The sequence below is a fragment of the Euprymna scolopes genome, chromosome 6 (assembly GCF_053919585.1).
Source record: "Euprymna scolopes isolate OS-2025 chromosome 6, ASM5391958v1, whole genome shotgun sequence".
Classification (NCBI taxonomy): Eukaryota; Metazoa; Mollusca; class Cephalopoda; order Sepiida; family Sepiolidae; genus Euprymna; species Euprymna scolopes.
The window spans coordinates 43,086,533-43,111,031 of NC_136487.1; the positions used below are offsets into that span (position 1 = coordinate 43,086,533).

General features: G+C 33.0%; 1 protein-coding gene across 1 annotated transcript in view; it reads left to right on the top strand.

The window, feature by feature from the left end:
- The first annotated feature begins 932 nt into the window (after positions 1-932).
- The window catches only part of LOC145277619 (uncharacterized), a 36,731-nt gene continuing 13,164 nt past the window's right edge, over positions 933-24,499 (top strand). The window contains exons 1-4 of the mRNA XM_080129154.1: positions 933-1,399; positions 10,365-11,854; positions 16,489-16,719; positions 20,538-20,645. Coding sequence (XP_079985280.1) covers positions 1,199-1,399; positions 10,365-11,854; positions 16,489-16,719; positions 20,538-20,645 — 2,030 coding nt within the window. The 5' untranslated portion in view covers positions 933-1,198. The remainder of the gene's footprint in view (positions 1,400-10,364; positions 11,855-16,488; positions 16,720-20,537; positions 20,646-24,499) is intronic.

Here is a 24,499-nt window from a genome sequence, read left to right on the forward strand (position 1 = left end):
ATGATGAATGCTCTGACGAACTACAAGCACTTGTATCCCTCAATCAAAATACCCCTGACAAACCCGACACGTAGCAAGATCCCACCCCTACACAGTAGAGATCCTTAGATGAAAGAAAGCTTTCTACTCTAATAGTTTCTTCCCCAGAACTGCTAGACTAGATTCTGCTTCCCCAACTGTACTAACATGCAGAAATTCAAGTGTAATGTGAACAGACATCTCGCTGCTCATCTCTTTACATAGTATTCCTGTAACTTATGTCCCCGATAGTAGCTCCCTACTTCAAAGTGGCACTGTGGCACAGTAGTGCCACTGTGCCTTGTTTGGGGTGAAAATCGAATAAAAAAAAGAGAAAAAAAAAAAAAACAAACAAAAAAAACAAAACAAAGGGAAGCCATTCTTAATATGAGGAGGGGGAGGATGTTTTGTAATTATTCTGTACTTTCACCTAACAGCTTAATAAAAAAATATCGTAAAAGTTGAATTTAACTTGAAAATATTATTTTAAAAAATAATATAAGTTCATAAGCACCTCTTGCTGTACCGAAAATTTTTCCCTGTTAAACTTTGACGTTGTTTATATTTTTCTTATTTAAAAGAACGGCTCTCCCTCAAAAGACAAACATAAATTTATTTTATTAATTAATTATTTCTTTAATCTAATGTTTAATTCATTGATTACGTATTTCTGGAAATACGCGTGCACAATCTAATAAAAGTTTGAAAGTAAAACAGAAAATATTTTACTTTCGGTTTAGATTACGTAATTTAAATAACTTCATGAAGTTCAAGATTATATTTTATGTGGAAGGATAAAATAATCATAAAATGTTGATAACTGTTATTGTTTTCTTTATAAAAAATTCTGAATTTTTTTTTAAAATTGAAACTAAAAAAAATGCACTATTGATGGAAAATTCCCTGAAATGCTTGCAGTTTCTCTTGAGTTACCTCCTCTTGACATACGGAAGTAGTTCAAGGGAAATATTCATTCTTCGTCTTTTCTTTCTAATTTAACTTTCCACGAAATAATAACTATTACTATTTTCCTTTCTCCAAATTCATTTGCTTTTAGACTATAACTTCACTGTTACGACAATATTTCTTAACAGGTCATATTCACACTTAATCTTATTTTATTCTCATATTTTTAAAAGACATTTTTGTTGTGTTTAGAATCCTAACTTCCCCACACAAGATGGCGGAAACGTTGTCGACAAGAGATGAATTCACTGTCGAGCGTAAATTTATTGACATAATTCAAAACAATGAAACGAAACTCGACCGATTGTTCAAAATAAAGGTTGTTTACTTGAGCAACGACACTGCTGAATCGAAGAATGATTTTGAGTGGTTAAGACTTGAAGGTGTCGACGAAGAAAATCGACGAAATGCCAAGGTAAGACGACAAAGAATACCAACCAGGATTTAAAAATGCGTTAAAAAGGAAAATAATGTAATTTAATGCTCTGTTTATCATTTTTTAAATTTAATATTTATTTAATCTTTTTAAAGTTCTTGAGAATATATATTTCGAGTGATCGGAAATGTTACGATATTGTTTTTATTTACTCGTCTTTACAATATGGTTGTTTAATGTTTATGTTGGTGTAAACCTGTTATTGTTTATATATATATATATATATATATATATATATATATATATATATATTAAACGTGCTGCCCCCATGTCTGCTATAACGTTCGTGGACTAATTACGACGACAAATGAGAGGCGACCACACACAATGAAACTCGGTTTCTGAAACCGAAAAATAAGAACAATTTTATTTTTCTGATATATACATATTGGATTGGATTTTTTTTTTTTTTTTTTTTATTGTGTGTAAATTGTTGCTTTATAATTTTTGGTTTGATTTTATGGAGCTGATGCATGCATTTCTGTTACCGCGCTATATTATTTTTTTAAAATATCATTTTCAAGTTGAAGTCAATTTTTACGATATTTTTGTTTCTTAAATTGTTAGGCGAAAGTACAGAATAGTTACAAAACAGTAACATCCTTCCCTTTCCATGTTAAAAGTTTCTAAATAATAACGTTATTTCAGCGCGGTAACACAGCACAAATACTGATTTTATTTTCGGTATGCGTTTTTAGTATGGGGGGGGGGCATTTTTTTATAGACAACAAAACAGAAAAGTGGTGAAAACACACGGTGCTTGTTAAGATACAATCGACAAATCGATTGCAAAATATATCGTTTTAAGCAAAAACAATATTACGTACTAAAATTGCCATGTCGAAAAATAGTAATATATCCCAAAATTACGAAAATTCATCGAGTAGAACTGTGCTATTGTATTTTTTTTTGGGGGGGGGTGCAAGTGTACTTACTTATTGATCCGTGCTGAAATAATAACGTTATTATTTAAAAAGCCATTCTTAACATGGGGAGGGGAGGATGTTTTGTACCTATTTTGTACTTTAACCTTACAATTGAATAAAAAAACAAAACTTTAATTAAACTTGGAAATACGATTTAAAAAAAAATAACGCGGATCAGTAAGTGCACTTGCACTAGCACCGGGTTTTTATTTATTTTTTTTTTTTTATCGCTATAGACAACAAATATTGCAGCCATGAACAAGTAATCTAAAATATTCGTTTCGGAGTTATGTCCCCTGCGTGTAGACTCCTACTGTCTACTTTATAACGTCTAAGAAAAATGCGACTTTACCTAATTTTACGTAAAAATTACTTTTAACTAGAAATAACGGTCAATGTGCAGTGTGCACCCACCACTGGGCACTGGGCCACTGGGGTTGTCTAACCTCCAAAGGAGGTTTATTCCGAAAGCCGTTTTTAACATGGGGAGGTTGGGGGTGTCTATTCCGAAAGGCATTTTCTTATTTTTATCCTCTCCGTAATCAACTTATTAAAGGTAAGTCGGCAGTCTTGCAGTTAAGTCCCGGCAAAGTTCGACAACTCTAGAAGTATTTTATCAGTATTTTACACCGTCAAATCCCGAATATTACGAATTATTAGTTTTAAAATAAAAATTATTAAAGTTTTAAACTAAAAAATGTGTAATTAATATAAAAAATATTTTAATATTGGAAGTAAGCACTTGATTAAATAAAGTAAACGAACAAAATATACATTTATATTTATAACTATTTATTTAACAGAAAAATGAAGCAATTTTTAGAAAGTTTATTATTGTCTTAACAGAAAAGCGAACAAAATAAAATCTGAAGTAATGAACCAGAACCGCGTAACAAAATATAAATCGATGCTAGTGCAGCTGCAGCCAGACTAGAGTGGATCAGCAACAGCGCTAATTTTTAAATCGTAGTTCCAAGTTTAATTAAAGTTTTTTTTTTTTTTTTTTTGTTCAATTATTATAAGATTGAAGTATAGAATAGGTACAAAACACCCTCCCCATAATGGCTTTTTAAATAATAACGTTATTATTTACGTCCGGAGGCGGATCACTCTCTGCACTATACCTATAAATTTATATATACAAAATAAAACAACTTTGAAAATTAAACATTTCTTAAAAAGTGTATTGTTGTCTTATGCTTTTAATAATTCGTGGAAATGCGTGTCCTTTCTCACGCCGTCTCCACACAACTCTTCCATTGGATGGGAATGGAACAAATTTTCATTAGTCGCTATCATCCTTATCTTTTTCACATGTGACCAGAATTCCTCCAGTTTATGAAATATTAATTACATATTTTTTTAGTTTAAAACTTTGATAATTTTTATTTTAAAACTAATAATTCGTAATATTCGTGATTTGACGGTGTAAAATACTGATGTGACCTTTCTAGAGTTGTCGAACTTTGCCGGGACTTAACTGCAAGACTGCTAGTAAGTCTTCGGATGGTTCCCCCCAGTGCACTTTCACCGAAATAATTTTCTACTCCATTAATTTTCGTAATTTTTAAATATATTTTTGGCATGATAATTAAAATGCCTAATATCCCTTTTGCTTAAAACGACATATTAAAAAAAAGAAAATCGATTTGTCGACTATACCTTAACAAGCACCAAATAATTATTAATGAAAAACAATTTTTGAAAAAGTTTATCTCGGTATAAATTTTGTCCGACATTTGAATTACGTCTGTCACGTGACGTAAGCAACAGAAAACTTAGTGATTTCGTTTCCTTTCACAAATTTCTTTTTTCGTTAATTATTTTTCCACCTTATCGTTTTTCGTAATTTTTGGATATGTTAATATTTGAGACCTGACAAGGTGCTAGTGCACTTACTGATCCGCGCTATTTTTTAAATCGTATTTCCAAGTTTAATTAAAGTTTTATGGGTTTTTTTTTATTCAATTGTAAGGTTAAAGTACAGAATAGGTACAAAACATCCTCCCCTCCCCATGTTAAGAATGGCTTTTTAAATAATAACGTTATTATTTCAGCACGGATCAATAAGTGCACTAGTACCCATGACAATTATGTAGGTACCAATGGTTTCACTTGTAATTCAATATTCTTTTCATTTGTAAGCGCCGGTTAACCTGTACGGATAGGGTCCCAACGTCCTGAGTTCAGAGAAAAATCGTCTGACGTGATCGGTGTCAAGGCGAAAAATTACCCCTCCTTCAATAAAGTGCTGAGTTGTTAACTTTAGAAAAAAAAAAAACCCAAAAAAACAAAACAAACAGTTCAAATCATTAGAATTTTTTTTTTATTTTCAGTTCAAATAATTCGAATTAAAAAAAACAACAAAAAACAGTTCAAATAATTAATATTTTTTACCCCCCCCCTTATAAATTCCACAAATAATTAGAATTTTTGGTATACCAAATTTTTTTTAATTCAACAGTTCAAATAATTAGAATTAAAAAAAAACACTATCGTATCATGCGCTCTCGGTTGTATTTTCTTTTCGTTACGACACTTTCATCTATCCCCACAATTATTCCGGGGCCCCCTAATTTTATTGGGGTTGCTAATAATTTCTTCATGTGAAGGGCACCTCCAACAATAATTTTTGTTCCTTTTTATTTCTGTCATTTGTCTTTCACAAATGACACACATAGGTCTTTCTTTTCGTAAGATATTATTTTCTCGTAAGAAAATGTTTGCCTCATTGTAACAACTCCAGAATTTGCTCATGCTTGTCAAATCCATGCTGAAAGGGTTTTAGGGTAAGGGTAATTTTCTGCCTCGATGCTGCTTACGTCAAACGACTTTTCCCCAAACTCAGAACGAGGTGGGACGTCAGGACCCTATCCGTACAGGTTAACCGAAGCACATATTTGTTTATATATTTGTATTTTGACTAGTAGCACGGCTACTGAGATTGGCCGTGCCTTGTAGGCATCTCCAAACTGTTATGTAAACGTCATCATTCTACACATTAAAACTGAAAGTAGTCAATGACTACTTTCAGTTTTTTCTGTAGTACAAAATGGCCCCCCCTCCCTCCACTTATTTTTAGTGACACAGAAAGTTTATTTGTTTTTGTGCTTTGTGACATTTTACACTGACAGCTGATTGGAGTTTTTTAATTGTTTCGTTTTGATGTGGTTAGTTGTCTTGGTTTACAAAATCCAATGAATAATGAATTTTAGGAATATGACATCTTTGTTCTGTAACGAGTACGTACATCACACAGACATTTTTGTATTTTTTTTTTTTTTTAGTTTTGATTATCGCCATGAGTGCAATTCTGAATAATATTTAACTGAATTTGTGACAGCGAAAATATCTACATTGGTGCTTATTCAAATTGGCACTTATGGCAGCAATTAAAACTAAAGAAAATGCAGAAAAGTCTCTATGATGTGCATACTAGTCACGGAACGAACATGAAAAATGTAATTTGATCAAGTATTTTTTTCGGTACTCATGCAGAGAGTGATTCAGACATAACTCAGCGCATGCCCAGCTTTCCCCAGAACATGTCATCAACAGCCGGAGTAAGCCGAGCGTCACCGAGGAAATTAAGCCGTTTGATGTAACAAAGCTGAGCCAATAACAATGTAGTGTGATAGTTTTTAACGCGATGCGTGTTCACGCGGGTTGAAAATTTAAAGCAGCAGACGACAATCATGAAGAGGAAGAAAAAACAAGTTAGTAAAAAAAAACAAAAAAAAAACACCATTTGCGTACCTTCATGTACGGAAAAAATATGAATTTTACAGCATTAGCTGAGCAGTTGAAAACACCAGTGGGAGTCCTGGAATTTTATCAGTAGGAAATTATTAGCATGGACGAAAACGTGTCCATCTTGTGGACATAGATGCAATCTTATTGTAAGAAGTAAGGTAAGCGATGGCTATGCCTGGAGGTGTCAGGCTAGCAAATGCCAAACTTTTACCTCGATCTGGACTGGAAGGTTTTTCACTAAGTCTAGGCTGGCAATTGCCATAATACTAAAAATAATCTACTTGTGGTTGTTCGAGAAAGCAACACAAAAAGACCTCCAGTGCGAATGTGGGATTCGCTCGACACACACCATCGCGAACTAGAAGAATTTTCTAAGGATCCCTGGCAGATAGGGGGCCCAGGCCATACGATGGAGATAGATGAGGCTTTGTTTAACCCTCGAAAGCATAACATTGGCAGATTACTCACACCGGTCTGGGTCTTCGGTGGATATGACCCCCGGCGAAAAGGAAGGTTTCTTGGTGAGTACCAAACCGGAAGCCGAAACCCTCCTTCCATTAATAAAACTATATATTCTGCCAGGAACCACGGTCGTATCATAAAATTAAATTTTTATTTTTATTTTTTTAATGTTAAAAAGAACTGCATCAATTTATGTAATTTTTTGGAATATGACATTTTTGTTCTGTAATGAGTACATCATACAGACTTTTTTGTATTTTTTTAGTTTTGATTATTGCCATAAGTGCAATTCTGAATAAGCACCTTTACATTATTACTTACCTGTTTCCCTCCAAAAAAATCAAAGAAAGTTGTTAAGTGAACCATTCGTTGAATCGTACCAGTACCAAAAACACAGAAGCTCCAACAAATGTCGAAACCATTAAAAAAAAAAAAGTAAATGTTACTATTAGCGACATGAATTATTTTAAAATAAATACGTGCTTGAGGAATTACTCAACAATTAGGTTGTCCCAAAAGTTTGTAAACACTTGCAAAATATTGAAATTTTACTTGCCAAATAATAACAAAAATTAATCCTCAAAATAAAAACCATCATTTTCCAAGACTTTCTGCTTTCGATCTGCAAGATTTTGGATCTGGCCAAAGTACCTTTCGGCTAGCTTTGAATCAAAGAATTTCTTGACTTCATTAAACGAGTCGAATCAACAGCTCTTTAAAAAGTGTTGCATTGAGTGGAAAAGGCCGTAATCTAATGGAGTACAGTTAGAACTGTAGATTGGATGTGGCAGAACCTCAACGCTGTCTGGCTCTTCAAACTTTCCTGATTGAAAAACTTTGCTTCCAATAGTAATGAATCAAAACTTGCAGCTTAATTTTAAACAATTGCCACCGGGGATAGAAAAATGAAGATCAGTATAACAATATAAATACAAAAAAAAAACAATTAAAAATTGCATAAAAATTCAATTTTTCGCAAGTGTTTACAAATTTTGGGGACAACCTAATAATATTTTATGCATTTCAAGTTACTGTAAGTATCAGTTCTGAGAAGAGCAGCCATCTTATTTAGTAAGGTACTTAGATAAGTGTTAAAGATCGCAATCAGAGCAAAATGTGAGAAAAAAATTCTTTGTAGAAACAAAAATAGTTTTATGCTGTTTTTTTTTTGTTTTTTTTTGTTAAATATTCTTAAATGAGTAATAATTTCTGGTTAAAATCCATTTAGTATTTTTCTTGTAACTTGAGAAAAACGCACTTGAAATGTGTCAATATTCTTTTTTTTTTCAGATAAACACGAAATCTGGTCAACTTAGGTCGCCATCTTGTTTTGATTTTGCTTATTGACACATTTCAAACATGTTTTTAATCGAAATGATTCCTCATTTAACAAAAACAACATAAAACCATTTCTAATACTTATACAGAATTTATTTTTACATTTTTCCCTGGTCGCTTACTGGTACCTAACATAAACAACGGTATGTACAGTAACTTAAAATCCTTATATCTTAGATTTAATGCAGATATGTCACAAATGAGTAGGTAAACCACCAAAATAATTTTTTTTTTTTTGTTTTTGACTAATTTCTTAACTATTTGTTTGAAAAAGATATATGTCACCTGTAGTAACTTTTACAAAAACAGCAAGCAAATAGTTCACATGAAATGCAACAATTGGAAACAATATTGCCATAACTGAAAAAAAAAAAATAACACTATAAAGCAAGATCTGGTAGCAGAACTGATGCTATCACATTAGGTTGTCTGAAAATATCGGCTTCCTGCATCAAACATTGATGTTATTGTGTTCATATTCTTTTACCTTCACAAAATTCAATCATGTTCTGCAAAGCAAAAACATTTTTCGTCTACAAAATCAAACCAAACCAAACACCTTAAATATTTGAGGATATAAAGAACTTAAAGCATAAAAACTTTATCAAAATGACAGGATTCGGCATTAAATAACCCAAAAAGGGTTGATATGATATAAGATAAAACAATCAAACCAACCATTGGTATAGAGAATTTCATATCCTCCAAGAAATTTCAACAGAAACCAAACTACCAGCCACTGTACACCTCTGAGTTATGAAAGTATGATAGGTTATGAAAAGGAAGGGTTGTAAAGAGATAGCTTCAAATTTGAGGGTATCAAAACCAAAGCAAAATCTGATGAAAGTAAAAACAAAATAGATAAACCCCATAATTTATTATACCATACCTGTTCACACTGAAACACTTATCACAATATTCTGTGGATCTATATTAAAAAACCTTGTTAAACTTTGTGACATATTTCCATTCTATGGAGGTCAGGCGCGAACGAATACCCCATAGTTTTATTCTACCATATTTCTTCAAACTGAAACATAATTATCAAAGTATACTTATGCAGATAGATATGAAAAGTCTTTATTAAAGTTTGTGCTATTTCCATTCCATGGAGGCCAGGCGCGAATGCAGACCCCACAATTTTATTATACCATACCTATTTAAGTCAAAACATACTTATCAAAAACACTTGTAAACGTTGTTTTTTTTTTTTTAATTTTTAAATTTTTTATTTCCATACTTTGTGGACCAGGCGCGAACGCAGACCCAACAAATTTAATGAACCACCGTTCTGCCAGATCAAACATACCCATTCCTGTGTCTCGATGCATCTTCTATCATTATATGCAATCAGTTTTTTAAAATAGTCAACCATATAAGAGCCTATTCGTGACCACACACACACACATTCAGCTTTATATTATATATATATATATATATATATATATATAATAGAAATTTTTAAATGTAAAACTTTACTGCTTTAGTTAATTAATTGCAATTAAAAAAAACTAACTAGAATCGACATTTAAAAAAAATCATTTTATACACACCTAATTGGTATAATGGTAAGTGTTCACTACTAGATGCCAAAAGATCAGAGTTCAAAGTAGAGTCATGCCAAAGACTAAAAAAAAAAAAAAAAAAATGGTACTTGCTGAAACATGTGGCATTATAAGATCAAGGGTAAGTGGAGTAATCCTGAGAAAGGGATGTCAACCTCTTCTACGTTTTGGTGTTGTAGCTAATCAAAAAGGAGCCTCATGTGTCTTCTTTTTTACTTATACTTGCTCCTTGAGCAGTTTTAGTACAGTATCTGTGTCTGTGAATTTGTATTTTTATCTTCTCCTGCTTTATAGCTGGTATGAAAAAAGATATTCATGAAATTTTGTGGAAAAAACATGCTACTTAATATTTGCACCAGAGAGTAACTAACTACAGTGAATGATTGATTTTATCAACAAAATGCGTTAGAAATGAAGTTTTTTTTTTTTTTTTTTAAGCTTTAAACTAATATCTAAATTTGTTTATGTCCATCTTTTTTTATTCAGATGGACACATCAGCTAAGATATTAGTAGTTTTTTCATCTTCTTTTTCTCCTTTGTATTATGGGTTTGAGCAATTTTTTTTAAACACCTATCTCCACCCGAGCTGCCTACTGTTGTTTTAACACCCCCTCCCCACACTACTACCACTTAAAAAATTTTTTTTTTTTAACTCCTCTCTCTGCCCTTAGGGTTCCTTACTACACCACCTCAACACCTGGGCAATGCTGAGGACTTTCGTTAGTCCATTATGAAAAAAATGAAAGCCTTAAAGTTATCTACTTTTTATTTATTTACATTAGCTTATTGATTTGAATGTATTATATTAGAAATATTCCATCTTAGTTGATTTCCTATTTACATTCACTTCTTTCTTTTTTTTCTTATTTCATGTTTTTTTTTTTTTTTTAATTTTTCAGGAATACATAAAAGCACTTACAAGACCTTCAGAAAGCAAAACAATCCATTTTCCTGAGGAAATGCATAGGTTTGCCAATCAACAATATTTTGAAAGTCTTGAGAAAAAAACTCGAGCTCATATTGAGCAAATCTGTTTAGGTTCAATTAGAATTCATGGCACTTCATTGTCTGTGACTCTTGCACTCTCCATTCTGGAAGATAAAATAAATAATTTCATCAACAAGAAAAAAACACTTGGTGATACAACGCAACATCACAATGTTCAGAATTTACCATCGAAAAATGGATTTGACAGCTCACAGAAATCTTTATCGAATTTTAACAGTACAAATACACATTCACCTCATCATCGACAACAACAGCCTCGTCTCAAGAATTTTTCTCACAATAATTCCAATTCTTCACAAGACTCTATGAATAATCTTCTCTCTTTCCAAAGGTCACATTTACAAGATAGATGCAAACCTGATCAGATATCTGTTGGTTCAACAAATTTAAATTATTCAGAAACAAACAGTTTTGATAATACACCACATGGTAACAGTGATAAAGAATATTCTGGTGAGTTGGTTGGTTCCGAGCCGGGAGGCAAAATGTCTACTACTGAAGGGGATGCTCCAAGACTCTCTGCAGAAAGATTGACTTTCTTTACTAACCTTGCCAAACAAATTGGCCATGTCCGATGTGATATCGACGAAGCTTTGAGAATGGCGTCGGATGACATGAAGCCATCAGCTTTTATTCGCTTATTGAACAACATTAAAGAAGAGAGAGAAATTGTTGAGAAAGAAGAAAGCGAAAACGATTCTTCACAAAGTGCAGACGCCAAATTACCCATCAAGTATATTGAATTGCTCTTCAACGATTTTAACGAAGAACCTGGAATTTCTTCAATCGAAGAACTAAAAAGGAGGAACCAGGCACGACAACAGTGTTTGCAGCAGCACACGCAGACTTCACAGAAGAGTTCACCAAACGATTTTCTGCCACAAGCTGCGTGGGATTCTACAAAAAAGAAAAAAACCAAAAAGAAAAACATGCTAAGTATGCCGGATGTGGACCAAACGGCCACAGGTAATTTCACAGAAAATAATGTGTCACAACTTAGCAATGAAAAACTCCGTTCGGACTATGATATTGGAAAAGCTCAAAGTGATAAAATCCCTTCCAATCAATCTTATAAATCTGCTTTAATCGGTTCTTGTGATGTGGATGATGGCTCACATTTTCCTTTTCGTTCACATGTCGGCAAGGCTACAAACACAACTTTTATTTATCCAGATAAGCGTCATTCAGAAAGTGAGTCTCGGACTTGTACATTAAACAAAACAAATGATTATCATGCTAATCACTTGTCTACAAATTCAGGATTTGTGGACAAAATAGAATCAAATCAATTTTTATCACAAATGGACTTAGAACAAAATGACAAACCCAACAACGATGATCTCCGATATATTGTGATTGACGGCAGCAACATTGCAATGGCGTAAGTTTCTTTTCTGCTTACTTGTTTTATCAGTTGTTTTTGTGACTTTGTCTTTTTTACTGATGCAAGATAGTAAAATATTTTGTATATATTTATTACTAGCGTTACCTACTCTGCATTGTCTGGGATGCAATATAATCATTTCAGTTGTTATATTTTACTTGTTTACACATTTTTGAGAGGCTTTTCATTTTTTATTCACAAAATTCGGCATTTTTAAAACCTTTTTTGTTTGAACTGCATTTTTCTCATTTTTGTCTTTGGGTTTTATTATTTAAAATCTTTTTCTTTTTTTTCTCTCTTTTAAAACTAGTATAAAACTTTTCCTGTTCATTTTTAGTAAATTTTTTCACATTTCTTTAAAAAGTTAAAAGGTATACTCATAGATGCTATACAACTCTGGTGGTGGTCGGCTTTAATGAGCTGTGCTTGCTTGTCAGTTTCTCTTATGTGGGCAAACTAGTGCATTCAGGGTTGATTTTGCATTACATAGCAGGCATGAGACATTGTCTGGTGTTACTCACCTTAAAATTCGAGACACTTGCAGCGCTCTAGATGCATGATAATTATGAAACGATGTGTTCCCAAAGTTTTAGTAGTAATGCTACAAATAATCTTACCTCAAAGAAATAAAAGGTGTGCTCTCTCTGCTACCCGTGTGGGGAAACTAAGAAGATGCGAAAGGTGTGGTTTATAGAGAATGAGATAAGCCACGTGAAGTGGTGAGAGTTACTGAACATAAAGCGGGGATTCTGAGGGGAGGGAGGCACTGTTATAAAAGTGAACTTGTGTGTGCGTAATCATCTCTACACAACAATTCTTTTTTGATATATGGAATATTTAGATCTGTGGAACAAATTAAATTTGGTTTTTAGCTGAAAAAAATAGCTACTAAGAGGTCAAAATTGTAAAATTGGATCTTCTCCAGGTGTAAGTTGACTTAATGGCGTATCGTCTACTTCTACTTAATGTGTATTTACTTCAAATAAGTATATGTTTAAGTACGTTAATTTCTAAAGTTTTGCTATACATTTGTCCTTAGGTCAGATGGTAGCATGCTCTTGTTTCATCAGCCAATCAGCCATGACTGGATAGAGGTACTAAGTCATCTGCAATTGTGTGTGTGTGTAATATATATATATATATAAAAACATTACAATTAAATTTGCCAAAAGGTGATTACACATGAATGGATAGTCTGGTGAATGGTAAATAATCCAATTTACATTATGTCTCGGCAGCCTTGTGAAAAGCATATCTTATTTTTCTTTCATTAATATTATTGGAATTTTTCCCCTTTTCCTTGTACATATTTGTGAATTATTCCATGGATTTCGACCTTTTGGATTATTTTGGACCATCTTCCAATTACGTGATTTCCTTGGATTTTACTTGTGCGAATGGAAATTCAATTAACTTTCTTGGAGTTATATTTTTGCATTTTACTGTCATTGGATTATTTACCTTTCACCAGACTATCCATTCACGTGTAATCACCTTTTTCTTCACCATATTCCCTCTGCTTCACTTTTTGTTATCAAGTAAGATCTTTGACTTACTTGCAGTTTCAAATACTTTTGTATGCAAAATCCGATCCTGCATTTTGCTAATTCCTACCCTCTGATGAGAAGGAAAGTATTTCTTCGAAACTTCGCGGATTAAGGACTATCCACTTACCAAGTGTTTTCTTTTAAGATCAAATGTTTTTTTAACTCTTTTTCAAAGTGTTTTTTAACATGTTTTATTAACTGTTTGCTCTTATATATATGTTGTTTTTTTTTTTTTTTGTGTGTTTTTTTGGTCGCCCACATTGAGGATTGAACCTACAATCTTCAGGAGAATATCATTTTTTACAATTGATTTTTTTTCAAGTACTCTAACCACTGCACCAAGTTTGCCAAGGCAATCAGAAGTAATTGCATTTACAAATGGCATCATTCTGGACTTAGTTTCCTTACAGAGGAAAGAGGTACTTCCATCATGCTGGGCTCGGCTGCAATCTATCTGGATGTTCCATTGATAAGCAGTCATTTGGGAAATAGGTAAAGAAAATCCAGACAATATCTAGAAATCTCTGTAAATCTCAGCATCGTAATCAATTAGGAAGACTTCTTGAAAGCAGATTATTAGTTTCAACCAATCAGTAAGGATGTCAACAACCATTGTAAAATCTAGTCCAGTTACACTGAAAGCAGTTATGCCAGCTTGTAGAAAGAGACTGATTATTCAACAAAATCTGGCTAATGATGATGAAAGCAACTTAGAAAATTCAGTTGTTCTCTAGGTCAAAAACCATTCAGATAAAAAAATTAAGGGGGTGGGGAAAGGAAGATATGCAAAAAAAAAAAAACTGAAAGAAAAAGTCTATACCATGAGAAACGTACTGACAGTAGATACAGTTGTTTCATGCCCATGGATAGAGGTCCTAAGTAATTCGCAATTGTATTTTTCGGTACCAAAAATTACAATTGCGAATTACTCAAGACTTCTATCCAGTCATGGCTGATGGAACAAGAGCATGCTACCCCTGTGAAGTAAATAACGGGTTTCGCTTAAAATTCATCTCGTAGGTATGCTGAAGCATTACTACAGTCAAGCCACGTAGACTTACATTCTAATGGTATAACTAGGAATCACCAAAAGATTGTAGGACACCAATTTTCAACAGATAGTGGTCAGTTGCTTTCATGTGGATTCACTTCTATATTCAAGGGAGATTCAGATATTCTAGTTTATGTGGCCTTTAATCTGCCTATGTTCATGCTATGTTTGTGAATATTAAAATGGTCATAAATTGAAAACTAAACAATATATCTTCATGATTTTTGTTTTGTTTTTCTTGTATTGATGTGTACTTTTCTATAAGAGGATTGAATTTATCATAGTTGTTTGTAAAATTTTGGCTGGCGGTACCTAATATAAACATTCAAAGTTCTTCAGGTGTTTTTTTTTTTTTAATTATTTTTTTTAAACAACCTTTGTTAAAAAAAAGGAGTATATTCTATAAAACTTTTATTGTTTAAATAATTTGACTTCGCTCATTTTATATATGAAAAAAAATAAAGATAGAAAAGACATTCTTTACTCAGTAATGAGCTTGGGAAGATTGTCGGTGAAAAAAACAATTGCCGAAAGATGAGCGTTTTATTATTTCTAGTTGACACTTTGAAAAATCACTCGCAAATGCGACTGTTTTACTTGCAATGTAGAGCCCTGTTAAGCTTATTTTACTACCGTGTAATGCTAGGCAACTGCTAGGTTTATTAAAAAAAAAAATGCAATTGTATAGATTTAGTTTTGAAAATCCTTTATTGATAGTTTAATTTTCTGAACAATATTTTTGGAATATTGTTCTCATAATTGTAATGTCCAAGTGTCTTCAGGTGTTTCTTGTCAAACTCATGCTAGAATTATCTACAAAATCAGTTGGCATAATGGATGAGCTACTAGGTAGACTTCAGTTATAGATGACCTACTTCTGGAGGTTGAAGGTTCAATCTTTCATACAGGCGATACTCTGAATATAATTGCGAATTATTTAAGACTTCTGCTTTGTTATGACTGATGGAACCTGAGAATGCTACCTTTTAATAAAGGGTTCCATTTGAAATTCTGTGCAGATTTCCAAGTTCAACAGAAAGATTCCCTGAGTTTGACAATAAACATCTGAAGAATTTGGAGAGTGATCAACGAAAACGTGAAAATAACGCCTAGGATGAGAACAGTAGTCTGAATAATACAAATTATCAATCCTCGTCTCAAAAAATTCAGAAACATAAATTTTTTTTTGTTCTTTCTGTCCAAATGTTGAATTTTGTTTCTGGGTAAAATGAATTCCAAGTTATTTATCTTTGGAAATCTTATTAAAAAAACTTAGTAAGAAATGGTGTATAGCAAAACCCAATTGAAAGATGCATGTCTTTCTTAACTATTCTGACTATGATGAAGGACATTCCAAAAGTAATGCCTCCTATTTTTTTTATTGTGCTCATAAGGATCAGAGAGGATTGCAAATTGCATTGTTATGATGACTGAATTTATGCATTCATAACCTGAAAGTGTCATCTCTGTTGCAGATATTGACCGTGTGAGACTCTATAAAGCAAGCCCAGTCATGGACATTCATCAGAAGCAAAGATGCGTCATTGATTCTTGCATGCAGAAAAAATTTAAACAATCAACATTCACCGGTGCTTGTTGAACATTTATGGATTCGATGTAGTTGATGTCATCCCAGTTGGGAAATGTTTTCATCGATTTCAGAGTGCTGACAGATGTGAGTGACAAAGTCCGCTCTGAACTTTTACAACTGAGACGTCAAAAGAGGCTGGCAGAAGTGCATTGAGAATGGTGATCATGTAGAAAAAATAAATTCCCAGGCACAAAAGGTCACTCGTTTTAATGGTATCACTCCCGTTTTTGTAACTCTTCAATGTTTTAGTTTTTGTGTGAAAAAGTAGGAGGCCTTACTTTTGGAACAACCTTTGTAGTAATAGAAATACGGAACTTTTTTAAAATGATGCACACAAGAAATTTATGCCTTTTTTTAAAAATCTTTCTAAAGATTTAAAATTTTGCAAGCAATCTAAATTTGAATGATTTTTCTGTTTTTATTTTGTCTATCCATTTTGTAGGCATGGCAATGGAAAATTTTCTTGTAAAGGTATTCAAATAGCTGTAAACTATTTTGTGCAACGAGGTCACAGTGTGATGGTATTTGTACCTCAACACAAACTTTGTGCTCCGAGCCCAACTAATGTAATACTGGATCAAGAGATTTTGTGTCAACTTAAAGAGGACGGCCATCTTGCTTTTACACCTTCAAGGAAACTTCAAGGAAAATTAATTAACTGCTATGATGACAGGTATGTTTTTTTTTATTTTTTTTTTTTTATTAGGAATCACCATTTATCTAGGCCCAAAGGCCACTTAAGGATAAAGGTTAATAAGTGTCGGATAGACCGTGAGGCAACACGATGATTGGTAATGATGGTGGAAGTTTGATAGAATCTAACTATTTAAAAGAATGGTTCAACAAAAATTTGTTCACATTGGACTTGAAAATGGCAATGATGCAATCAGCTGAGAAGCAGCCTTGCAATATTTTATTCCACAGATGGGTAATTCTAGGAAAGGAACTTTGCTCATGTAATTTTCGTTTAGTTTTCGGCACAGAGAGAAAGAAAGGAAAATTGTTGACAGCAGTTGTAGCTAGATGACTTTTGGTTGTGAATGTTTTGCCGGGAGATGGGCGATTGTAGATTGAACCTCAGCTGAACACTTGCCATGAAAATAATGATAGAGTAAGACAACATCTTTTTCACAGAGGTAGTAGAGAGAAGATATTACCCATTAGACTACAAAATCTGTTTTGTATCGTGCCAAGGCAGAATAGGGTGCTTTGAGCAGCAACTCTCCAGATATAGCAACAGTATGCCATCTTAGGATGTATCAGAAGTGAGATTCCTTTTTGGAGCAGCAGAAAGATTCAACCATTTTCCCAGTGATCTTGGCAATGGATTTGATGGAAATATTCCATTTCAAGTTAAGAATAAAGGTCATTACCAGAACCTTATCAAATACTGTAAATGGTAAATCTATTCAACTTTCGGTTTTTAACAAGTATTTCTAAGAAGTTGGAAGTTTTCTGTTAGAATTTAATAGATATTTTATAATTATCTATTATACAAAGTGCAGTTGTCTGTGTATTTGTTTTTATGTCCAGCTAAATGTAAAAAAAAAACAAAAAATAAAAAAACTAGAAACACCCACGACATTGATATATTCTTGATCAGTGTTGCCCTGGATAATTAATATCTAAAATTTAAAAGTAATTACTCCTTATTTGGAGGTCAACTGAGCTAGGTTTTATCAGAGGGGTCTTTTTTTTTTTTTTTTTTTTTTTTTTTTCAGCCATTTCCAATGTTCTATCGATTTTTAAAAAAATTTATTTATTTTTTTTATTTATTTATTTTTTTTTTATATATTATAAAGTTGTGATTTCAAAAATAAAAAAAACTATATCCATATGACTTAGGTGCATTAGCTTGAATCGAAACCGAAATAAAAACTTAGGAAAATATATATAACTTGAGTTCCTTCAACCATAATCGAAACCAAAACTTATGAAGAATTCTTGATAAAATTATTTATAAAAAAAAATAGATGACTTGAGTGCTATCGACTATAATCGAAACCAAAACTTATAAAGAATTCTTAGTAAAATTATTTATGACAAAAAATGGAAGTACATAACAAACGACCCGGATGTAAGCATGACACAGAAAATAACACACATGCTATCGTATTAATATATAGATAAGAGACAGCAACAAATCCACTTTGGCTTTCAGTTCAATAAAACTGGAACTTGTTTATAATTAAAATATATTCTGTAATTTTAGCCTTTTTAAGTTGTTGTTGTACGGCATTCATCCTAGGTTGGTTAAACTGGCTTTTTCTGAAGGAGGAATTGTCAAGGGAATTACCACTCTAGGCCAAAATGGACCTGGGAGCAATGGTAACCAACGGGCAACTTCACATGCTCCATAGCCCCCAAATGGGGTCTCACCACTGGATGAGTTTTAAGGTCATAATTAGAGATTTTTTTTTTTTTTTTTTTTTTTTTTCAAATATTGAGCTAAAAAAACCCAAATATTTTTGTATTTGAAACCAACTCAAACTTTGGTAAAATTAAAACAATGAAACAATTACAGATAAAAATCTAATACTTTTGGATTTCTTGATAAATTTGCAATGTGATTTAAAAAAACAAAATTCTTTTTTTTTTTTTTTTTTTCCAATGAATAAGAAATATTTTAAAACAAGAACATAAATTAGTTATGAAACTTCATGCCTTCACTTAAAGTGTAAGAATCTGCCAAAGTCTTATTCGAGTCTTATTTCTCCATATTGTATGTAGTTTCCCTGAGTTATGCTATGGAAATATGTATAACTCCCAAGCTATTTGATCAGACTGCAATTTTTCATTGTCATTACTGTTATCAAAAGAGTAAACATTAAATTTAGAAAAATTAAAAGTTGTAACTCTATCAAAATTTTCTGACTGAACTTTTTCAATGTCAAAGGTTAAGATTATGCAAAATGCTACAATATGGATCAAGTAGCAAGTCTGTAAAATGAATAGAACCAAAGTTATCACTGAATATGTGACTTTCACTTGATTTGTCATCTTGACTGTGGACCTAGATATCCCTGAATTAAATCAGTTCTTAAGCGTGACATATTTTTACAAAATTCAGTGATGCTTGCTCAAGCTATATGAATGCTAGGCTGTACTTAAATAACCATGGTGATAAATTTAATTGAAAACATAATCTATTTAGTAGAGGTAACGTGTTGTCAACATTGCACAGATGCCATTGATAAGAAAAAATTTTTAAAGTGTTTATTTTTTAAAAACTTTCTCAGTTACTTTACATTTTGAATACATCTCTACTTTGAATTTTCCCCCTCACTCTAATTCATGCACAAACTTTTGAAACTGCTTCAATATAATAGGAATAGTATATATAAAAAAAATTGGTAACATACTGTTTGGCATAGTTTCAGTGTTTTTTTAAACATGGAATTGTATGAAAAGAAGTAGTTTGTTAAATGTGTTTATGGAAAGTAGTTTTTGTTTAACCATGCAGTAATTTGTTTTTTGGTGACCTCAAGTGAATGAAAATTAAAGTATTTTTGATTCTTGTTGAGAATTACCCTTATATTATAAAACAAAATTAAATAAAAAATGTATGATGTACATACCCTTGATAAAACAAAAATATCATATTCCAAAAATCACATCAATTGATCAAGCAGTTTTATTTTTATGAAGAAAATTTTGTGATGAATGAGGATTACTAGGCATGACAACAAAACTCTCACAAGTTTGAATTTTTAGTTATCTTCCTTTGTTTTTTTTTTTTTTTTTGTTTTTTTATAGATTGCTTTCAAAATGGCGGACAAAATAGCTACTCTTTGATTACTTATAAAACTTGATTTTCTTATTTAAAAATAAAACTACTTGATCAATTAATGATTTTTGGAATATGATATTTTTGTTTTGTTGCAGATTTTTCTTTATTTTTGTTTTTTTAATATAAAGAGAATTCAGGACAAGAATCTTTTTTTTTTATTATTTTTTTTTAGCATAACCAATTTGCAGGCATACTGAATTGAAATATATATAAGGATTCTAAATACATCTTTTGTACTTATTTTTTCACTTTAACGGCACCACTTATCAAGGCCCAAAGGCCACTCGAGGATAAAGGTTAATGAATGTAAGGTGGTGCTATATTAATCACTATTAGTGTAAATGGGGTAGAATTTGATTATTTATGGAGATGACTTAACAGGAATTTGTTTACATTGGATCTGAAGGCTACCATGTTGTGTTCAATTGGGAAGCATGCCAGAGGAAGAGTGTTCCAAAGGTGGACAGTTCTAGGAAAGCTTAGTTCATGAAATCCGCGCTTAGATTTAGGCAAAGATAGTGGGGAAGATCATATATAGTGGTTGTAACTAGTAGTGTTTTTTTGTGAAAGTTTGGTAAGGGGAGACCATAGAGTGGAGTTCAGTCGAGTACTTTCTGAGTTTATTAATTTGAAAAGGAATGATCTTTTCAGGATTAGACATCCTATGTATGTTTTCAATGTCTTTTTAATTTTCTATTTAGGTTTATATTAAGCCTTGCTGAAAGAGAAGATGGTATAATTGTATCAAACGATCAGTACAGAGATTTGATGCAGGAAAAACCTAGCTGGAAAGAAATTGTTGAAAAACGGTAAGTTTGTAAACTGTTATTTAAAATGATTAATCTTTGATTATTTAAGTAATTTCATTATTTATTGTTAAACTTTTTCTATTGAAGCATAAGAGACTAGTGTGATGGGGGCCAGATTTAAAAAGAGGGTAACCTAACATTATTAACCAACAGTGTTATCATTGTCGACCTAGGAAAGAATCTATCAGACATGTCTATACAATGTAATGATGTATTAAAATAAAACCTGGTCAGTGAGGATTGAGGACATGTGTTGCATGGAGAGAAATTAGATGTATAATGTGAGTCTTAATGATTAGATAACTTCAGAGAAAAATTAAATCTGAACAGTATAAGATATGTGCAGAAGAGTAGACTTTAATGAAATGGCCATGTTGAAAAAATTGAAAATTCTTTGGTTAGTAGATGTAGAACAGTTGAAGTAGCAAGGTCAGTTCACAAAGGAAGGTGAAGGAAACTATGGTAGAAAGTTATAAGGATTAACATAAGAGAAAGAGAGATAAAGTTTTAGCCAGAAAAAGGTTAGTTTGGAAATCAATTTCTGAAAACCATCCAACAAATGCCATCATATAAAATGGATGTCAAATTGAATAGTATGATGATGATTTTGAGTGGAAACTTGGTCAACCAGATGTTTGTTCATATTATATTTAATTTTTTGCATCTTAGTGCACTTGAAAGAGCATGAAAGGAATTCCAAAGCTAAGAGTTTTGAAGAAAGAAGTTATTAAAATGAAAATCTTCTGGAATCTGGTGGGTGGGGGGTACACTGCAATGAAGGGATGGGATTTGTTGCTAATCAGGTGGGTTGGGAGTATTTACATTGAGGGGGTGGAATAAGCGCAGGAAGTTCATTGAAGCCCATTTTGTTGAAGTACTTGTGAAACGAGCACAGGTATGCAAGATTGGTGTGACAAGAGCGATTAGGTTAGAATTTCTTTTTTGTACCCTGTCCAAAAATGAGAAGCTAGTGGTTGGTACACCAGCCCAGATGTGTTGACAATACACTATACATTAGTGAATGGTGACTGAGAAGTTTAGATATTGGACTCTCAAGAATAGTCTAGACAAACTACAAACTGTGGGCCAGCTCCGGCCTGCCAATATCTTTAATCCAGTCTGCAGAGCTTTTATGGAAAATGTAAAAATATTGAGTAAAAAATTTTAAAATGAAAATGTGTGAAAATAGTATGGTAGTTTTACTTTTTCTTCATTAAAAGAATGAAGTTTGGGAGAATCAGTTTCACTAAAAAGCAAAGTTAATTAACGAAACAGTATAACATGTCTAGGTCTTTTTTTTTAAATACACTTTTTGACTCGCGTAATTCTATAAAGTCAGTAATGTGGCTCCCTGTTCGAAAACTTTAGAGACCCCTTGTCTAGGACAGTGGGCAGTTGAAAAATTTTCTTTATAATTGTTGAAGGTTTTTTGTATATAATTGTATTTTCTTTTAATGTCTACATTTAAGGTTAGTATTGAGTGGTATGGTATTTCTTTATACTTTTGGAAAATTTATGAAACCATCTTTTGAACTGTCCAGATGTTACACAATAACTGATAAAGAAGATTGTTAACTGCTGATGTCTTGTACCACTCAAAACTGTGCTCACTAGAAGCGATATTCGTATTCTTATACTGTACAAAATAACCCTTGCAAATCTATTTTTAAATACATTTTAAACAAGTTACAGTGAAAGGGAAATAACTCTTACCAGTTTTCTTAAATTTACATCTGGACTATAAGCTGATGGACTACGAATAATTTACATCCTTTCATTAAATAAATAGTTCTGTTTGAAATGGCGTTCGATATAAAGATTCCAAAGTTGAACAATATGCACCTTAAGAAGGACAAATTACTTTTTTTTTTTTTTTTTTTTTTACATGGGGGTCACCACTTATCAAGGCCCGAAGGCCACTCAGGGATAAGGGTTATTGCGTGTACAGTAATCAATGAGATAGTATTGTAGTAATCATTAGTATTGGGGGTTTTGATAGTGTCTTACTTAAGGGGGCGGTTTGTCAGGAGTTTGTTTATGTTGGACTTGAAGACATCGAAGTTGTAGTCAGGTGGGAAACAGGCAAGCGGCAGAGTTCCACTGGCGTGCAGTTCTAAGAAAGAAGCTTTGCTCATGGAATCTACGTTCGGATTTAGGCACAGATAAAGAGTGGGGAAAATTATTGACAGTAGTTTCAGCCAGACGGGTGTTTCTCGTGAAAGATTGGCAAGGGGGGACGAGAGATTGGAGCTCAGACAAGCACTTGCCATGGAAATAGCGATAAAACAAAGACAGGCTTGCAACGTCTCTTCTGTGGGAGAGAGGTTGCGGGGAAGAGAAAAGGGCATCCCCCACTAAGCCACAAAGTCTATTTTGTACTCTGTCAAGGCAGGATAGGCTGTTTTTAGCAGCTCCTGCCCAGATGTGGCAGCAGTATTCCATCCTTGGACGTACTTGGCTTTTATAAAGATAGAGAATTGCATCAGTAGTGAGATATCTTTTGGAGCGGTAGAAGGATCCCACCATTTTCCCAGCGTCCCTGGCAACAGATTTGATGTATGTGTTCCATTTTAGATAAGGAGTAAAGGTCAAACCCAGAAGCCTGTCAAAACATGGAGCCTCTCCAAGATGAGAGCCATCCATTTCAATTGATGCTAGCTGGGGATCAGAGCGTTGATGATGTCAATATAGAAGCTTGGTTTTGGATGCATTAAAAGTAACCAGCCACCTCTTCCCCCATTGTACCACGTGCTCAAGATCAGAGGAGAGAGAATTAGAGAGAACTTTGTCATTTACGGCCTTTGATGTGTTGCCATAGATGGTCGTGTCATCAGCATAGATGTCAACGAATGATTTAAGTATGTGTTTTGGGAGATCATTGATGTAGATTAGGAAGAGAGTTGGACCCAGGATGGACCCCTGAAGGACTCCAGCATTAATACTGTGGGCCTCTGATTTCTGCCCATTAACCACTGCTCTTATGAACCCATCGGAGAGAAATGATTTAATGATTGAGAAAACATTTCCAGTAATACCGTAGCTGGAAATCTTGTGAAGTAGACCCTTATGCCATACCTTATCAAAGGCCTTCGATATGTCAAGAGCAATTGCCCTAGAAAGGAAACCTTTGTCAAGAGATTCACTAATCCTGTGTGATATAACTGTTAGCACATCTGCTGTAAATCTTGCAGAACGGAAACCATATTGCGTGTCACTAAGAAGGTTGTTTCTGTTGAGGTGGTTGACTACTTCTTTATTTAATATGGATTCCAACAACTTACTCATGACACACAGGAGACTTATTGGTCTGTACTGAGAGGTAGATGACTTTTCACCTGAATTCTTAAATACAGGGCATACTGATGATGTTTTCTAGGGTGTTGGAAAGCACTTCTCCTTAAGGTAACGCTTAAACAGTTTTTTTAAGTATATTAAGTACTTCCAAAGTGTCTATAATCATAAAGTATGCGAGTAAGTTCATTAAAACGTCTTTACATCATTTGTCTTGAGTTGATTAGCCATTGAACTTGCTAATGAACAGAGATGCTCAAAGATAGCTCCCTCATTGTGTGGACAATAGAGGATAAAGATGAATCTGGTGTGATGTCACTGAAAAACGCATAGGATAATTTGTAGCCTACAGATGTTCCTGCCACATGAAATGCTACCCTTAATGTAAGGACAAATTCCATGTCCTTAATTATCTTGATGGTCAAGTTTTGATGTCATATTTTAATAACCTCCTAAAATTATCAGTAGAAGCAGATGGCTTATGTAAATTTCACATAAAAAGAATTGGTCCAGCTTGGTCTTGTGTATATATATTTCAACCTCTAAAAGGTTGGAACATTAAC